At 36.2% G+C, this 20880-nt stretch overlaps 1 protein-coding gene across 1 annotated transcript; it reads left to right on the top strand.

Annotated features, from left to right (window-relative positions):
- Positions 1-4201: 4201 nt before the first annotated feature.
- Positions 4202-5869, top strand: LOC126979466 (uncharacterized). Its single transcript, XM_050828793.1, has one exon. It carries the CDS (start codon positions 4202-4204, stop codon positions 5867-5869), a length of 1668 nt encoding a protein of 555 aa, XP_050684750.1.
- Positions 5870-20880: the final 15011 nt, after the last annotated feature.

Genomic DNA, 20880 nt, shown 5'->3' with positions numbered 1-20880 from the left:
TTTGCCATGATTTTGTCATGTATTTTAACTTTACACCACCAGATTCTTAATATTTAATTTTTTCAGTACCACGTGGGGTGTTATCTTGCATATTCATAATTAAAGGGGTTGCGCACACTTACCCGCTTCGTACAGTTACCCCACGTGACTCTACGCAAGGACTGAGGGGCTGCCCTTCCCACATCGCCGAAGACGCGCAGACCCGAATTAGTCTCCAAAACTTGTTGTATATGATCATTTTTCTAAGGTAATCCGCAAATAGCTTGCACACTCAAAAAAAATCAAATGAAAAGATCAAGCCGGATCGTCTGCCGCGGGCGCGACAGATTGAATAGCCCGGGGCAGCTGACAGACCAGTTAATTCTTCTTAACCAAATTGGCTATAATTAAGATTTCTGGCACCTGGAGACTCCTATACTAGTATACGATACCTTTTTATTTATTTATTAAAGTAATCAATAGCGTACACAACAATTATTTTTACAATCTTAATCTAGGTTTTACATAAAGCCACAAAGGATTACATAAATTTTAAATCATAAAAGGAAATCATATATTAACAGAATAGACTTAAAAATGATATAATACAATACTAACATATACTATACTAATACTAACAATTAATAATAGATTACAAGAGTACGCGCGCGCGCGCTCGTGTGTGTTTGTGTGTGTGTGTGAGTACTGAGTTTTTGTGCGTTACCCATTATTATTTTTTATGATGATGTTTTATTATTTCTGTTTTTAACTTGATTTTTGATAAGTGAAATAACTACATTAAACGCAGCGTACTGTTTATTATAAGTTCGTGACAGACGCGGAATTATGGAATTTTGGGCATAATTTGTATTACATTTGGAAACATACAAAAGGCGCGTATGACGCGATCTTAAAGATTGAGCGTTTAGTGAAAAGGCTGACAGTAGACTAGGACAGTCGATCGAGCCACTCAAAATTGCTTGCAGAAGTAACATGTCACTTTGATTCCTTCTATGTTCCAGTGTGTCGATACCATAGTGAGAACACGCTTCCTCATAACTGTTGAGTTCTTTAAAATCTTTAAAAGTTAAGCATTTAATAAACTGTCTCTGTATGGTTTCAAGCCTTTCGATATGTATATCATATTGGGGTGTCCAGACATTACATGCGTATTCAAGAATACTCCGGACATACGCAAAGTAAAGTGCTTTTATACATTCCAGATTACTGAAGGAACGGATCACTCTTTTTATGAAACCCAGTTGTCTGAAGGCTCTATTTGCTACATTATTAACGTGCTCATTCATTGAAAATTCTGGGTATGCATGCATGTGCCATTAATTTTGTAGTTAAATTCAATTGGATTTTTTTTACGAGTCAAGAGTAATATGATGGCACTTTTTAACATTAACTATGATTCTGTTCCTTGCGTAGTATTCTGTCAAAGCATTTAGGTCTTGTTGTAGTTTATGACAATCGTCTAGTGAAAGTATTTTGACAAATATTTTTTTGTCGTCAGCGAACATTAAATACTATGCAATGTGGAAGCAACTTCCAATATCAAATAGATAAGCGTTATATAAAAGCGGACCTAGGACCCCTGTGGTACTCCTGAGGGTATTATTACAAAGTCACTTCTAGCACTACCCGTCACTACTGCTTGCATACGGTTCCTAATGTATGAAGAAAACCACCGAAGCAAGCTCTCATTTACGCCTAGCACACTTAGTTTTTGCAGTAGGATTACGTGATCTACTCGGTCAAATGATTTTTCGAAATCCGTGTAGATCACATCCACTTGATATTTTTGTCGTCCATGCTCTGCGATAATACGTAGTCCGCAAAAACAGCCAAATTTGTAACGGTAGAACGGTTCTTCATAAATCCATACTGCTCGTTAGGAATAGATCTAGTTATAATGGGGCTTATGTATCTATAGACAACTGTTTCGAATAATTTACTCATTACGTTCAGAATCGATATGGGCCGATAATTCTCTATTTGGGCTCTAGAACCGCTTTTATGTATCGGAACTATAAGCGCTTCATTCCACACACCAAGGAAACTACTGAAGACATTAATGGAGAGATTAAAAATTATGGATAGCGGTACGGCTAAATTTTTAGCACACTTATTTAAAAAAATTGGTTGGATGACATCACTGCCCTTATTAGTTTTTAAACCTTTCAGCAATTTATGAACCTCATCTTCACTTATAGTAATTTTGCAAATGGTTTCATTATGATTCAAGTTTAGAGAACTTGTTTCATCGTTCTTGAGTTTGCTGGTTTTACAAAGACACTCTCAAAGTATTGACTGAATCCGTTACAAACTGAAGTTTTACTATTGCCAAGTGTAAGCTTAGTGGGGTATCCTTGTTCGCTGTTTCTAAGAGATTTCGTGTAAGAGAAGAGAAGTTTGGGATCTTTACGGATGAAGCATATCATACGCTCAGTGTAATTTTTGTAACACCGGCTCTGTACAAGTTTTTGGCGAGCCCTGAGCATAACAAACTCGTCGTAATCACGAGGATTTTTATCTTTTTTCCATTGTCAATGCTTTTGAAGCTTCTCTTGCCCTATGTGAATTAGACTTAGAATACCACACAGGGAAATTAGTTTTATGTTTAGCTTGAACGGTATAAATGTATTTATTGTTTCGTCTAGAATGAAATAAAAAAAAATTAATTGTTTCATTGATTGAATCAGCTTCTAGTAATTCATGCCAATTGATTTCTGATAAATATTCATTAATTTTGATTTAGAAATTGGGCCTATTGACGGGTTTCTGACGAGTATTACGAATTCGTATGTTCGCGAGATTAAATTCTAGACATGGATGATACACATCTTCTGTTACGAGGGGAGTAGGGCAGTGGCGAACTTCAAAGTCAATGTTGCTAAATAATAAATCTAAGGTGTTTCGCTTACTGTTCAAGATAGTGTTATGTTGTTTCAAACCAGCGAGGTTACAAATATCTAAAATATTTGCAAAAGCATTTTGCAATTCCATTGGGCCACGTTTTTGCACTGTTGGTCCGGAGTCAGTCCACGTGACATTTGGTAAGTTGAAATCGCCAGATAAAATGAAATAGATTGATTCGAGTCTTATAGATAACTGTGAGTCAGGTGGTGCATATAATAATCCGATATGGATGTTGCGGTTCCCCAAAATTTTGAGATTTTCAGCTGGTAAAGTTGCCCACAAGGATTCGATGCCAGGACAGGTCCACTCGCGTTGATGTTGGACATGTAGCTTCTTAGAAGCACATAATAGTCACCTATTTTTTAATAGATTTTCCCTGGTTTCGTGATAATTACGCGCGAGCGATTGACTGAAGAGTGGAGTTCTTATGATACGGTGTCAAAAACCGACGCGAGCGATAGTTTATGCATGTAGCGAAGTTATGTAAGTTGTATTATTTTGGTTAGTATAATGGGCCTAAGTGAAGGCTTCCTCTATTTTCATTTTCATTCTTTGCCAATCATAAGCCAGGGTTTTCCTTTCCTTTTCTTTGTCTAGCATACGCGATCAAAACTACTTTTCGTAGTTCTTGAGGGGAAGGGGGGGTAAGACGGGGCAGAGGGTCTCACGTGCCGTACGAACGTCCAATCACAGCCGCTCTGGCTTGTAATGACGCGACGTTGTATTGTTTTTAAGTCAGCATTGTCACCAGCTTGTGAGTTTACGCGTTTATAACCTAGCGTCAAAAAATCTGATTTTGTCAAATTGTAGGTTATTTTTGCGTTGTGCATAACATGCGTTTTTCACCTCAATATAAAGTATCAAGAACTCATTGAAAGTTATTTTTGTTCATCAATACTTGTACTAGCAGGTAAGAATATGTTTGATTTGTTTTTTTATGGTAAAATAAAATATGACTTTATAATGGAAGGTATGTTTTTAATTAACTTTTCATAACTTATTTGATTTGTATCTTTTTAAGGATGGTGAAGAATTATAAAAGAAAGACGGAGAGAGGGAATTGGAATGAAAGAAGCATGAAAAATGCGGTAAATATGGTCATTGAAGGGAAAATGGGGTATAAGGTAGCATCAAAAAGATTTTCTGTGCCACAATCTACCCTAGAAAGAAAAGTAAAAGCAGCTCGTGAAGCCCTAAAACATCCTGCTGCTCCTGCATCGATTAAAGTACCTTTAGGCCCAACATACGAATATTTTCGGAAGAAGAAGAGAACGAACTTTGCAACTATATTTTGGATATGGAAAGTCGTCTCTATGGACTTACAACCAAAGATTTAAGAGTGTTGGCATACACTTTGGCAGTGAAAAATGGGAAGAAACATATGTTTAACTGTGACAAAGGAGTAGCTGGCAAAGATTGGCTTCATGGATTTTTAAGCAGGCACCCAGAACTATCGATAAGAAAACCAGAAAGCACTTCAGCTGCACGTGCCGCTGGGTTTAATAAGCAGGCTGTTGAACAGTTTTTTAACATCCTTGGTAATGTTTATGATGAACATAAACTTCCACCGGACAGAATTTATAACTGTGATGAAATAGGAATTTCAGTGGTACCTAAAACAAGGTCAAAAATAATTACACGAAAAGGCAGAAAACAAGTGGTATCTATTACTTCTGCGGATAGAGGTACTACAATAACTATTGAAATATGTTTCAGTGCTAGTGGCCAATACATGCCTCCAATAATGGTGTATCCAAGAAAAAGAATGGACCCGCAGCTAATGCTGAATGCTGCTCCTGGAGCGTGGGGTGTTTACAGTGATTCTGGATGGATGACAGCTGAGTTATTCCTTGGCTGGTTTAAGAAATTCATTGAATTTAGTGGGGCCAGGCCTGATCGACCTGTGCTTTTGTTGTTAGACGGCCACAGCACTCACACACAGAACCTTGACGTCATTAATGAAGCTCGTTCCAATGGAGTTATTATATTATGTTTCCCCCCACATACGACTCATCGACTTCAAGTCGCTGACGTAGCATACATGAAGCCCTTGAGCACATATTACGATCAAGAAATCACAGCCTGGCTTCGGAGTAACTCAGGTATGGTGGTAACTCCCCGGCAAGTGGCAGAGATTTTTGGCAAAGCGTTTGTCCAGGCTTCTACAGTGGCAACGGCGGTTAATGGCTTCAAAAAATGTGGGATTTGGCCATACGATCCAACAGTTTTTTCGGATATTGATTTTGCCCCTTCATTAGCGACAGATATTCCACAAACAGAGAGAGTATCTACCACTGAAGCATTTCAAAAAGCATCTACGCAGGACAACGAAGCAACAGCTTTAAATAGATCGTTGATATCAACTGACGCTTCAGTTGTGCCTGAAACGACAATGAATGCAACAACACATGCAAAGATAACTTCAGATGCGACAGTTGAAGTATCTGATAAAGCAATTATGGACAAACCACTGATGATTGAGGCAGAGCCTGAACCCGGATGCTCCTCATGGATAAACAATATCGGAATAGACCAAAGACCAACTACTCCATCATCAGTATTTTCTGTTGTTAGTCCTCAACAAGTGATGCCTTATCCTGCAACCCGGAAAATTTCACGCGTGACAAGGAAACGAGAAAAAACAGCTATCATAACTTCTTCTCTGTACAAAAATGAATTGGAAAAATCAATCGAAAAAAAGAGACTGGTAGAAGATAGCAAAAAGAGAAGAAAAGATGCAAGAGAACAAAAAAAATACAAGAAAACCGAATTGACTAAAAAGAAGAAAACTAATATTAATACGAAGAATAAAAAGAATCACACTTCACCAGAATATGATGAAGAGGAAAATAATATCCCTTGTTTTTACTGCACCGGAAGATACATGGAATCAAATGAAGGTTGGGTCGCGTGTTCCCTCTGTGGGAATTGGGCACATTGTCACAGCGACAGCTGGGCTAGATGACGAGGACGACGAGGCAGTATTTATTTGCGAGTATTGTAATCAACATTAAAATATGTCTACTCATACCCCATCTTGCCCCATAGGGTACCCCGTCTTACCCTACCTTATGTCAAAATCGGGCGTTAGATGTCTTTGACAAAATTATTTTTCTTTTTCTGTCATAAGTAATGTGCCATAAGTTCTTAATTCCCAAAGATTAATAATATAAGCGTTATTCTAAATAAATATTAATTCAAAATAATTTAAATTGAGTGTTTTAATGCCCTTCAAACGTTAAGGTCCCCGTCATGCCCTCCCTTCCCCTAGATCGGGTTTGGCGAGGGCTAACTTCTATGAGCCTTTTGAATATCAGTGCCGGAATGTACACGTTAACACCGGATTCAACTGAGGGAGACACTCGACTTCTTAACGTCCAAGGTAAAACTTGTGTCCCCAAACTGTATTTTTTGCCGTTAGGAGTTGAGTTAGAGGAGAAGCGATTGCCCAGACCTAGATTTTCCGTTTTTTTCGAACGGGCCAGGTAGTTATGTCCCCTGTTCGGCAACAGGGCAGCTCTCGACAATACCAGACCTAGATTTTGACGTTGCAAAACTACACAATTATGTATAAATTATAAACCCTTGTCTTACTGTTTTTATTTTATTTACAATTGAATGCAACCTACTATTCATGTATACTAAAAACACTTACGAACGACTTGAATAGAATATAATATATTCAATTACTTCACTATAATCACAACTACATATAAGTAACACTAAATGATTTATAACAATAGGGCAGTCGGGTGACCAGTAGCCAGCACCTCCGATAGACTGCCCCAACAACCCTACTACCAATCTTAACAATACTATACAACCTACATCACAATAAAGTGACATCACAAGTTAGGAAATTATCAAATTCAATTTCAGAAAGTTTTTTATTAGTTATTCTTTACTATACGTAAAAATTCTGACTAAAATGGACTAATTATTATTAAATAAAAAACTTCATTATCTTATAGAGATTATGGTTTAAATTAATCGAATAACTGATATTTGAACGACTGCAACTTGACAATAAAAAATTATCTTGACAAATTATGAGGCTAGACAATTTGCTGATTAGAAAATTGATACGTCATTTCATCAGTTAATTATTTTATTTGTAGTAAGAAAAAGTTTGGAAAATCGTACGAATAGTCGTATACGAATTATTTAAATTGAGTTTTTAGATTAATACATTTGTTAACGTTTTCACAAAGCCAACTTTTTCAGAAAATGCCAATCGGAATACGCGCCTACACGGAGAAAATATTAATAAGCAGTCAGTGAAGAAAATATTATGTAAAAATAACTAAATTTCGACTAATATATCGAATCGCTATTGCGTTATTCTGAAAATTCGTGATCATTATTGTATAATAAATAAAGCGTTTAGCAATCGTTTATGTAGATACGTTGAAATATTTATTATTTAGTACTGTAAATAGGACTATATCTCGATTTTTGTTAAATATTTTAATTTCGCTGCAATTTTCGAAATTCCAGTATAATGAAAAAATTTAAGTATTTTGTGTGTGTATTATAATAATTTTTTTTCAATTTGTAAATCGAAATAAAAAATTATGAATTAAATTTGCCGCCGTAGGCTCCAGCCTACTTAGCCTGCTGGTAAATCCGCCACTGTCCACTGGTATTCATATATGCTATCAGCACTCGCAGTAATAATGTAACTTGTAAGAATAAAGCATGGCAGATAAGGTTTGTGAAGCAATGCTACAGAAATAGCACATCAAGTATCTATAACAATGTACCTTAATTAAGGATTGGTATCCGCCGCGCTCCAACTAGTTACCGCAGGCCTAGTCGCAAAGTGCGGCAACTAATACTACGCCAAGTGCCGTCGCAAGTAGGCGTACTAGAGCCAGTCTCGAATATTGTGTGACATCAATTGACGTGCCACATGTTCTGTTAAACTTTGCTAATAATTGAAATTAAATGCCATGTTTCGTAGTAACACTGTATAAATAATACTACAAGAAATAAGAAGGACACTGGGATCATATATCATCAGTAAGTATTATGGTATTTATTAATTTCAATGTAAAATAACACAAAGCGTATATTACAAAATTTTAATGATGCCATTGAGTGTCCAGATGCCACGCACACAAGCATCTAATAGTGGCCGTAATAAAAAGCTATTTTTCTTAGGTAGTTCGGTATCTTGTTAGAGCTCAGCGGAGAGCAATATTTAATCTAAGGTATAAACTAAACACAACACTAGATGGGTAACATAATGTCATTGTATAATCGTGGCACAAACTAGATGGCGCTATTGTATCGCATTGTAAAAACAGTTCACTTTAGTACCAAAGGGTGAAAAATTTAGATAGAAAATCTATTTGTATTACTAAAGCCATAAAATTTGTATGTATCCACCAACTCTGTGGCCAGACTGTTTTTTTTTTTCATATTTTAACTTACACAAGTAAGTCAAAACGTTTGAAGTGAGGAGATCCGTAGGAGAACCAAAGTCTCCGACATAGCCCAATGATTGCGAAACTGAAGTGGCAGTGGGCACATAGTTCGACGGACAGATGGCCGGTGGAGTAGAAAAGTCCTCAAATGGTGACCACGTACCGGAAGACGCAGTGTTGGTAGGTCCCCCGAGATGGACCGACGATCTGGTCAAGATCGCCGGAATACGCTGGATGAGGGCAGCGCAGGACCGATCGTCGTGGAGATATTTGGGGGAGGCCTTCGTTCAGCAGTAGACGTCTTCCGGCTGATGATAATGATGATGATCTATCTACTTACATGTAGGTTGGCGATCAAAACAGATGATTAGCTCCGTACCAAACTACAACGAGTAGTAAGACCGACATAATTATAACTAAAACTAAATAAACGTACTAATATATTGCGATTTATAATTTAAATCTATCTTGTAAATCTTATAATGTAATCTAACAAACCACTCTACCCGAACCAACACTCAACACAATAGCGCCGTTCTCATCCCCGCAAGCTCACATAGTAGCTATACGCCATTAGACGATATTTACAAACACAATGGAGGTAAATCTCGATGTCCAACACAGCAGCGATCCATCATGATGTCAGCGCTCGCAACTGGCAACCCCTCACAATACATTGAGCAGAAACTACATGAAATGCACCATTCTTTGGTATAATATAATATATGACGTGCTTGTTATTTTAATTTTGGATGATGCTTTTCAGCAGTGTGTTCACATCTGTACCTATATGGTGCATACCTTATCTAATTTGTATTATAATCAAAGCTTCTTTATTTAATGAAAATAAATAATGAGACGAGCAGGACGTTCAGCTGATGGTAATTGGATTCTTGAAAAACCAAAAATTCTGAGCGGCACTACAATTGCGCTCAGCATCTTGAGACGTAAGATGTTAAGTCTCATTTGCCCAGTAATTTCACTAGCTACGGCGCCCTTCAGACCGAAACACAATAATGTTAACACATTACTGCTTCACGGCAGAAATAGGCGCCGTTGTCGTACCCATAATCTAGCCGGCATCCTGTTCAAAGGAGCCTCCCACTGGTAAAGCTCGATTCAACAGTGAATTATTTCTAAGCCCACTAATAGGTCACACTCCACAGATTAGTTTTTCAGAATCTCAAACCATGCATGATCAACAAACTCTTCAGCAGCATATCCTCAAGAAAAATAATTGTTCACCAGCGGATTCCATGCAATCTCTTTTATCTCGTGTTCTTACAGTGATTCAAATGAAATATAATGTCTTTTTAGAGTTTCGTAGATAGTTCTAAAGGAGAAATCCTAATTGATTCGTTTCTTTCTTGATCTGTCTGTCTGTCAAGTCTCTTTTGCCAGAAACACGTAGAGGAATCAACTTCATAAACTTCAACGTCCTCAAAACAACATTGACTAATACAATAAAGATACCAAGTACTGACAGTAATAATCGATGTACTAATTATTAGAAAAAATGGTGTGAGCTTAACTACATGACAGAAGTGAGAACTTCAGTTTCTCAAACCGACTTTTCTCGAACGAGTGTTACCTACATAAAAGAGCGTGACACCTCATTCTCATAAAACCCAAAAGAAAAGTGCTCTGCGCCTTAAATAAGCTTTCACATCAAAAAGCAAATATGTCGTATAAAATTAAGTTAAAGTTATATACCTAAACCTTATTTAACGTTATCGCAAAATCGCGAGCTCCCTAAAAATATATTTTAGCTGGAACATATTAATTCAAAAGCATCTCAATTTCCCACGTAATCCCGTTGACGTCGGGAAAAAAAAAACACACAATACTCAGCTAACGAAAACGTCAATCTTCCGGAGAAATAAAATATAATTCTGGTGAAACTCGGTGGTAATTCGGTGATCGATCACGGCGTAAGGACACGGGATAGATTTGCCGAGGCTCGCACTGTTCAACGGCGGCATGGTGGATGGCGGGGAGAGCACGTGCGAAGCGCTTTACTTAACAAATGGATTTTTTGTTAAGATATCCTTGGCCTTATTATATTTGGTCACTACGAAACTTACGGAAATTTGCCTCGTGCTCAGCTTAGATAATTTAAATGTCTAGAGCCTCTTGCTGCTAGATTACCAGTCTCCCGGAGGCTCCTTTGCACACGAAGCCGGCTAGATTATGGGTACCACAACGACGCCTATTTCTGCCGTGAAGCAGTAATGTGTAAACATAACTGTGTTTCGGTCTGAAGGGCACCGTAGCTAGTGAATTTTCTGGGCAAATGAGACTTAACATCTTATATCTCGATGGTGACGAGGGCAATTGTAGTGCCGTTCAGTATTAAGTATCAATTACCATCTGCTGAAAGTCCTGCTCGACTGGTCCCTTATTTTCATAAAAAAATTGACAACCGATGAAAACAGACCAGATTTATTACTTAAGAGTGCGTGACAAGCGACATCTTACACTCGCGATTTGAATGTTGGTTTGTGTTAGTGTGCATGCGTTGCTCAAAATAGAGGTTAAAAGTCAACCTCAATATTTTTCGATGTTTTCACAGCTGTCATAGTCTATCTAGACGTATAAATTCTCAGAGGCCCTCAGTTACACTGTGTGCTGATTTCGTTTGTTAGTTTGAAAAATCCACCTACCATAGTACCTATAGTATATATCATGATATGCCTATGTCTTCGTCACCAAATTGACCCTCTTTTTGATATTTTTATTCATAGTAGATACAAGTGCTAACCCGACAAACTTTTTTTCGCAATATTAATTCAGTACCCCGCGCCCGCTCATTGTATAAATCGTAAAAATACGTAATGATATGTGATTGACTGAATTATTTGTTTAGCGTATCTGTTATAGGTATTCCTATGTTAAAAAATATAGGTTCCGGTAAAGTAATCACCATCATATCATATACTCCGAAACACGCTACATCTAATGGTAAGTATAAGTAGATATTATTCCGATTGGTTCAGTAGTTTTCGAAGTATAACCGAACAAAACAACGTCTCTCCATTTATTAATACAGAAATAGGTTGACGAATCGGCCGTCGTGCATAAGATATAAAGTGGCAAAACACATCTAAGTACTTAGATCAATAATTAAAAGTCTAGACTCTAGATAGACTGTGACAGCTGTGGAAACGTCGAGAAAAATGGAGGTTGACAGCTAAATGTTAATAATATGATAATTGATAGCTGTATTTTGAATATTACAATTATTAATATTGGTAACATATGATTTCCTATTATCTAACCCAAAATCGACACTATGTATCTACCAAAGAAAGAACTAAAGAAAAAGAGAACTAACAGCTTCATACCTATTTAATACCAATATTAATTTCCTGTCCGGTTGTCTATAAAGCTACAGACTCACAGAGCAGCCGTCATCGATCACCAACGAGCTACATCCTGTTTCGTACTTGTTGCCACTAAGTTTGTTCGCTGTCAAAACTTCTTCACCTTGATCTGATTAAAGTTACTCAGCTCATATCCGACATTGTGTTTTCTAGGCTGGCTCTAACTACTTCATTTAACTACTGAAATTACTGATCCAACGTTTTTTGGCTTTGTATCTTCGAAAAAGCTCAGATAATGTAGAATAATGTTATTTTATTTATATTTGGGATACAAACAGTATTTAATATCATTTACTAAAGTACAAACACCAATAAATTTCCACTAATATATAGGTGCTTCCTATAGTGCTCGCCTTTACTTTAAGAGTTTTTTTCATTAATCTCTTCAGTTTTATTTTTTGTAACTTATACAACTAAGTCATTAAGTTTAAGTAATTTTGGTGCATCACTTCAAATACATTTGTAAAAAATATAATGTAAAATGCGTATTCTGTAAATATAGATTTAAGAGTGGCAATGTGTTTCTTGCCACTTCACCTCATTAAGACTCAACATTTCCAAAGTGGTCGTAAAATCTTTGACATTCATAAATGTCATTCTGACCTAAGTGAATAAATGATTTTTTCTTTTCTTTTCAACAGTGATAACAAATTATAAATTTACAAGTAAAACTTGCTTTTAAAGCGTTGTAGAGCTTGTCAAGCAAAATTAAGTCAACCCCTACTTAAAATTGGCTTAAAATCAATGAGGTGTTAAGCTGGTGGCTTTGAGGGAACTTTATAATGTAGGTAAGTAATTGAATACTTGGGGAGCATGAGAAGGGGAGTTTTATCAATCTATCAATAAATTATGAAACGGTTTCAGATGACGAGTTATTACATGAACAGGTAACTTTATCTTAAGCATCAACGGGCGCTTAATGACCTCACTGGATGGTTGGAAATTGAGACCTTTTAATAATACACCTACATTTATAATTAAATAATTAATACTATTTTAAAAACAACATTTGATACTCTCATTGAAAACTACGGATATTCATGGATGACTGCAGTAGGAACTTTTTATTTATGAGAAAAATTATAAGATGATCAACACGTCCACATGATGGGAGGTGATACTACGCCCCAACCTTTATAATTGTCGCCGTAATAAGTGCCGTTCAGGATTCTTCGATATCCCAAAATTCTTAGCGGCATCGCGATTGTGCTCATCAACTTTACCCAAGAACTTCTTGCCTCCCCCAGCCACTTTGTGGAATAAATTGTTAGCGTGCAGTTTTTCAGACTTTTTTTAGTTTATTTAGCAAATATAGTTTACTTAGTTTAGCAAACATTTTCAACATTTTTTATCACATAAGTACCACAAAAACCTTACGTGTTTATCTGGGTACAGTAAGGCATTCATTTCATGAAACCTTTATAACTGCCCGCTAAGAAAATTGAAAACTTTCATCAGATCTCGTCGTTCTGAAGTCCTAGGATTTCACTTTGTCTGTATGTTTGTGTGTGTGTGTAAGTACGTAAACCTCCTATAACTTTTGAACGGTTTGACCGATTTCATCTCGGTTGGCCCCTTTCGAAAGGGCTTGACTTTATTCAGATTTTGAATGTAATTTGGACCGGTTTGGACCAGTAGAAATCACCACCAGTAGAATTTGAGAAATCCAAAAATCACGTCATTCGCGGCTTATCCGGTGAAAATCGGTTGATTCGTCCGAGACATATCATGACGAAAGAAAACCGAAAAAAGTAATGTTTCGAATTACTCTGAAATTCCCAGTGGGACCAATCAAACTTAGAGATCCTTCATGAGGCTTAAAAACTGCGACAAATGCCAGCGTCACAAATGCCCAATTCACCGCGTGAAATTCCGTTCATTCATTCAAAAGTAACTGCAGTGAACAGCTATTTTTATGAGGTCGGAAAGCTCAAAAATAAAAGAAGCATATTGTAATAAGTGAAATTTAAACGCCTAGGCAACGATATATATAATAGTACAAGTACGGAAGTGGCACTCCGCAAAATCAATTAATGAAATAGGGACTCTACGGTCATACAATAATAATTCAGATCACACAGCGGTACCAACCTACATTTTCTATTCACTAAGTTGTCTCTCTTTCTATCGTGTGACTAGGATTGAGGAGAGGCCTACGCTACAGAAGCGACTACTACTTTTAATTACTAATAAAATTAAACTAGTATAATAACATATTAACAATTCAAACTAGAGTAATATATAAAAAAAATGTTGTAGTAGAAAAATAAAGGCTATTTTTATTTTATTTTTTATTCAAAATCGCTTAGTTGAAGCCTAATTGAATAAAGTGTATTTGACTTTAAAAATTTTTTTTGTCTTCCTTTAATAATTTCTTCTTCTGCACACAATAAAGAAATAATGACCGAATTCTCGTCACTATCGCTCATCTTGTAATGTTGCTCGCACGCAAACTGCTATAGAAATGACGCGAGCTGCCGCTTACTGCAGTTGTAGTGCGATTGGTACCGTTTAGCGACGTGAAGCGACGCGCAGCGCCGACGTAATGCGTTCCGACCTTTAATACTTTGGAACACCACAAACCTACTTAGTTTAAAGTAAATATATAGGTTGCTATCATGAATGTTGATTTAATTACAATAATAAACACTATAAATTAGATTGTTTCAGCGTCTTATGGACGCTTAAATAATTTTTTGGATCGCAATGACTTATGCTTTGTTGACAACAAAACTCGCGCGTGCGTCATTGCACGGATGGCCTTTAGGTCAACTGTTCCTATTTTTTTTTATTATTTATTTATCTTATTGGTAGTTATTTTAGTCAAATATTTTATTTACAATGAAGTCTCGACGCCCAGAGCGTTCCTGTGGTAGGTCGGCAGTAATAAAGTATATGGTACAATTATTATAATTTTAGAAAGTAGTGCTGTTATTATTATATGAACATTATTGTAATTATTGACCTTACAATTATTAACCTTTGAATATATTGCAGGTACCTTAATTTAATGTAGGTAAGTTTAAAAGTCAAAGTCAAAAATACTTTACTGACATAAAATCAATAGATTGCTCGTCAACGTCAATACTTAAAAATACAATATAAAAACATGGTAATATAATGAAACTTTATACATACATATTTCTAAAATAATGCAAACTAGTAAAATAACACAAGGAGGAACCATAAACATTTATAAACAGTAACAACGATAATATATATATATATATATATATATATATATATATATATATATATATATATATGTACTAGTTGCCCCGACAGACGTTGTTATGTAGATAATAAAAAAATACTTACTGTTTTATAGGAATTTGCCAATAATATTTCAAAACATCAAGAATTACGTCGTAAAAAATGCTCGCTATAATCGTCGTTATAATGAAATTGTTTCACAGCGGAACTGTCAAACCGTGCGTCACTAAATTCACTCATAGAAAATATGTCCATACAAAACAAATATTGAAATATAAAAATAATTATGGGTCCCAAATCGAAATAAAAACTATCCTATCTCTCAAGTTGGACTAAGCTGCACTCCATGAAATAATCCCCATTAGAATCCGTTCATTAGTTTAGAAGTCCATCGCGGACAAACAACGTGTCACGTAATCTCTTCTTAATATATATAAATCTCGTGTCACAATGTTTGTCCTCAATGGACTCCTAAACTAATGAACGGATTTTAATGGTGATTACTTCATGGAGTGCAGTTTGGTCCAACTTCAGAGATAGGGTTGTTTTTATTTCGATTTGGGACGAATAAATATTTTTATTTTCAATATTTGTTTTGTATGGACATATTTTCTATGAGAGAATTTAGTGACACACGGTTTGACAGTTCCGCTGTGAAACAATTTCATTCTAACAACAGGGAGCATATTTACGAAATAATTTTTGATGTTTTGAAATATAAAACAGTTGTTTTCTTACTATCTACAGAACAACGTCTGTCGGGGCAGCTAGTTTATATATATATCTTAATATATAATTGGTATAATAATTAACTTTGTTCTGTTAAGGTCAACGAGTAAAAATTAACAAGTGTATTAACGGACAGTAATTTATGACTTCACTTATTACCAATGTGTATGTGTTTAGTAAAGAATGCGGAAACATACTTTATAAGATTTATCAGTATTTCAGTGTTCTAACAAAGAGTTTGTTATCGTTCCGGAAGTTTATTTATTATAGGTCTAAGGCATTCGTTTTGGAATGGGTGGTAATTTTTGACTTTCAATAAGTGATGTCAAATCCTATATTGAATAAAAATATATGAATTTGACTGAGACTTGACATCTTATGTCTCAAGGTGACGAGCGCAGTTGTAGTGCCGCTCAGAATATTTGGGTTTTTTAAAGAATCCTGAGCGGCACTGCATTGTAATGGGTAGGTCTCATCAATTACCATCAGCTGAACGTCCTGCTTGTCTCGTCCCTTTCAAAAAAAATAGTCTCATTTGCCCAGTAATTTCACTAGCAAGTTTGAAGTACGTGTAGCACATATTGAGAGGTCATAATCCATTGAATGCAGTCCAAGTGTAACATAAATTTAAATTAAATACAACACAAAAGTCGCGCCAAGTAGTCTGCCGAGCACGCTGCTAATGGAGTGTGACAGGATGACGGATCACTCCAGAGACTCCCTCCAGGGCTCTGCTGGGTGATGTTTATACCACAGTACAAGTAATAGAACAGTAGTGTAACTCAGCCGTCTCTATGAAATATATACCTACGTCTAGGCTAGGGCTGGTACATACATTTACATATTTACCAGTTAGAAGCTCCTCTGCAAAGGATGCCGGCTAGATTATGGGTATGGCCACAACGCCTATTTCTGCCGTTTGTATGTTTAAGTATTACTATGTTTCGGTCTGAAGGGCGCCGTAGCTAGTGAAATTACTGGGTTAATGAGACTTAACATCATATGTCTCAGTGTGACGAGCGCAATTGTAGTGCCGCTCAGAGTTTTTGGGTTTTTCAAGAATCCTGAGTGACATTGCATTGTTATGGGCAGGGCGTATCAATTACCATCGAACGTCCTGCTCGTCTCGTCTCTTACTGTCATAAAAAAACAATATAAATATTGACGAAGTGGACAGCGCGGTGCAGCTAATTTAACTCGGACAACGAACCGTCTCGGCGGCGTACGGCGTGGCACACAATAGTATTGTCTTCCCAAGATTGCTTAGCGACCGTGTAAAACGTATGCACCTATGTGTGCGTGCGTCGATTACGGTGCTCTTGTTCTAGCTTGATGCTAAAGTACTGTTATTACAGTATTGTGTTAATTCTGAGCTCCAAATCGCTTAGACAGGACAAAACTAGCCTTAAATTGTATTTACACACGTTCTGTAGCGACTGATCAAACAATTTTTAAGTGTTGGGCAAACCAAGACCTAACTGATGAATGAAAGAAAGAAATAAGAATCATTCATTCACTTATGTCAAAACGACACTTATTAATGTCAAAGATAACCACTTAGGAAAAGTTGAGACTTTAATGAGATGAAGATTGAGCTTTTAAATGTACATTAACCAGATCAAAATCAAATCAAATCATCTTTATTTGAAGGATATGGTAATAGGTAGGTATGGTGTTGTAGGCAATGTTATTTAATTTTAAATATCATTGGTTGTTGGCTTACAATTAACAGGTTTCTATTAATTATTCTAACATACTATTCTATAAAACTGGAAGATGAACTACGTCCTCGTTTTAAAATCTGTTACAATTACATACTATTATACTAAATAAATATATATATATACATAAGAAAAATAAAAAAAGAATTATCCGTCCGGTATGGCCCCGCTGCACTCCAACTAGATACCTTTGGGCATCTTTCAAATATTTGTAATATAACGCTTTGTGCTATTTTACAATGAAATTTATTAAATACATCCGAAAATTTTAGTTTCAATTATTAGCAAAATTTAACAGATGTGGCACGTCAACGCCAAACATTGTTCGAGACTGGCTCGAGTACACCCACTTGGGCGTAGTATCAAATGCCGCACTTTGCGACTACGTCTGCAGTATCTAGTTGGAGCGCAGCGGAGACCAATACCTAACCTAAGCTTAAATCATACAATAACGATGATGTCATAGTTACATTAATTTTCAAGTCAAGAAAATCTTTTAATGAGTAGTATGCTTTTTTTATTAAGTAAGACGTCAGTGACTCTTTAAAGTACAATACATTTTTACATTTATATTAACAGGTAACGTTGGTCCGATGCAAAAGATGCTGTTTCGATACAACTCTGTTCTGGATTTCAAACTTCATAATTTGTTGTCGTTTCGTTTCGAAATTAGTTGTTCATATTTTTCAATATTAAGTACTCTTTACCAATACCGCTACTTCATAAATACATGTATATATTTATGGCATGCAATTCAGACTACCAAGAAAAAGTGTTTTCGTTTTTCACATTATAGTCTATGACAGTCACAGGCAATGTGGCTTTCTATTGGTACCAGAATTTCCATAATAGGTTCAGTAAATCTAGAGATTACCTCATCATCATCATCATCATCACCCGGAAGACATCCACTGCTGGACGAGGGCCTCTCCCAAAGATTTCCATGACGATCGGTCCTGCGCTGCCCTCATCCAACGTATTCCGGTGATCTTCACCAGATCGTCGGTCCATCTCGTTCTTCTTGGGGGCCTACCAACACTGCGTCTTCCAGTACGAAGTCGCCATACGAGGACTTTACTGCCCCAACGGCCATCTGTCCGTCGAACTATGTGCCCTGCCCACTGCCACTTCAGTTTCGCAATCGTTTGAACTATGTTGGTTACTTTGGTTCTCCTACGGATCTCCTCATTACCTCACAACCTCACAAACTTTACCTTTTTATAATGTTATAAGTATAGACTGTAGATAATTCGTAAAAAGGTCAGCAGTTTTATATTTATGCTTTAAATGAAATATCACATAAAGATATGAAATGTTTGTAACAGATTAGATATCATGTCGAACAGTTCACCCGCTCCGGTAACAAGCTATTGTTTTGTAAGTGATTGCAACACTCCACGTGGGCTCACAATATTGTTTTAATGATAGGCTCACGGATCAGACTCACCTTGTGTGAGATCTATTACAGCGGAATGTTGGCTTGAGAGTTTACAATGAGAATATTGAAGGACCTTGCCAATGACGTTCTATAGAGATAAACTAGCTGACCCAACAGAGGCTGTTCTGTCAATAGAAAATAAAATATGATGTAAGAATTCGGGAATAATGTAGTCTAAAGCCATCGTAAGGTGCTATCATTGTTTCAAAAGTTAAAAAATTAAACAATGGATATAGCATGTTACCCTTAAGAGATAGACATATGCCATCGAGCTTTTTTCCAGACCTATATAAGATACACAATTCCACAATACATTATTTTATTATATCTCAATGGGTTTAGACAACGTTTTTTGTTGTAAGCTCATAGACGGCTTATTTATTCCGACACCTCCAACAAATATCGTTAATATTTACAAAAATGTATACAAAAGCTTTAACTAAAACCTTCCACGAAGACCCCGCTATCCATTGGTGAAAACAGCATAAAAATAGGTGCAGTAGATTTTGAACTTATCGCGAATAGACCGACACACAGACGCGGCGGAGGACTTTGTTTTATAATATTATGTTGTATTATAAGGTCCATATCATTCGCAGACTTATAGTGAAACGGAAAAAGTGTGCTTAAAGACAATGTACCTAGTCACATTTTTCTTCTTAGTCAAATGTCAACTGTAACACTGTTCTAAATTCAACACACGTAACCGGAACTGAATAAATGTTTAACACATAAACCTAGTATACCAGCGTAAGTTTATGGTTCAACATTGCTGCATAAACATGAAGAATATTTTAAATCAGTAGACTAAATGCGGCAATGTATAGATATAGCGGTCGAAGCTTATTATGGTGAAATTTGTGTATTTCCATAATTTCGCCTTTTTTATACGACGTGATTTGTCTATATGTGTAGGACGTCATTGGACCTTGCTCATCATTCATTGATGAAGATAATGAGTTGAACTACTTAACAATTACATCATCTATGTCTTCTACTTTAACTGGTAGGTAGTAATTGGTCAACCCCGCTCCCGCACCCCGTGTGGCGCCCCTCTTTCGACTCGAGGGCACCGTACCGACAGAATATTTGTATTGAAACTTCGAAGATAATTTTGTTTATTTTTTTATTGAGCTTTTGTAAATAAGAATTTGTTATATGAGCAGTCTTTTTATATATGTATGACAAATGAATTTTCTAAACGGTTTTTATGACCAAGAGACAATATTGTGCAATGTGCATATTCCATCGTGTGTAGTTAGTTAGTTATTATTATTTATCTATTTAGTTACTTGTGCCATTTTAGATAGTTCAAATATTTCAAACATTACTAATTGTATCATGGTAATAGTTAATACGTAAGTATCTATCCCTACTCTGTGGTAATAGCTAATAGCTGTTATTATACTTTAAATCTCGTTGACCTTAAAACTATAAATTCATGAGTAATTACTGTTTAGATCCGTTTCTTGTTTCTGCCTAGACAATAAAAGGAAATAACTAAGTACATTTTCGATACAATAAATAATAAACATTCAAATTTGATTATTGTGCCAAAGAATAATGACATCATGACTTGCAGTCCAATTACTGTTCAGTATTCAGACGAAGGTTTGTAAAGTTCAATGTTATTTACTGCTTTTAGAGACCCTAGAAGTAAGTATTTTAATATAATGCCAGGCGTGCCTTTAAAAAAGCTCCTAGACACGGACAGAAGGGTGTGATTCAATCCAAGTGATCACATAAAATGTACTCTTAGAGATACGGAACAATAAAATTAGTATATATAAAGACAAAGTAATCTAGTTTTTATTATTTAGTATTACTTATATGATTGTTACCTAAGTCCTATTACCCGGACATTTTAAAAAGCAATAGAACATATCATTGATATGTAGGGGAAACAGTGTAGGATAGATAGCACACAGCCCTGGGCAGCTCCAACGTTCACGGGCTTAGGATTAGACCTATAGTCGTTGACTGATATGACCTGTATATTGCGCCCAGTGACAAAGCTGGTTGTCCACTTGCATAAACTCTTGGGAAGCCCAAATGATGTAATT

Source organism: Leptidea sinapis, chromosome 1, assembly GCF_905404315.1.
Source record: "Leptidea sinapis chromosome 1, ilLepSina1.1, whole genome shotgun sequence".
NCBI classification, from domain to species: domain Eukaryota; kingdom Metazoa; phylum Arthropoda; class Insecta; order Lepidoptera; family Pieridae; genus Leptidea; species Leptidea sinapis.
This window is presented reverse-complemented; position numbering and strand designations above follow the sequence as displayed.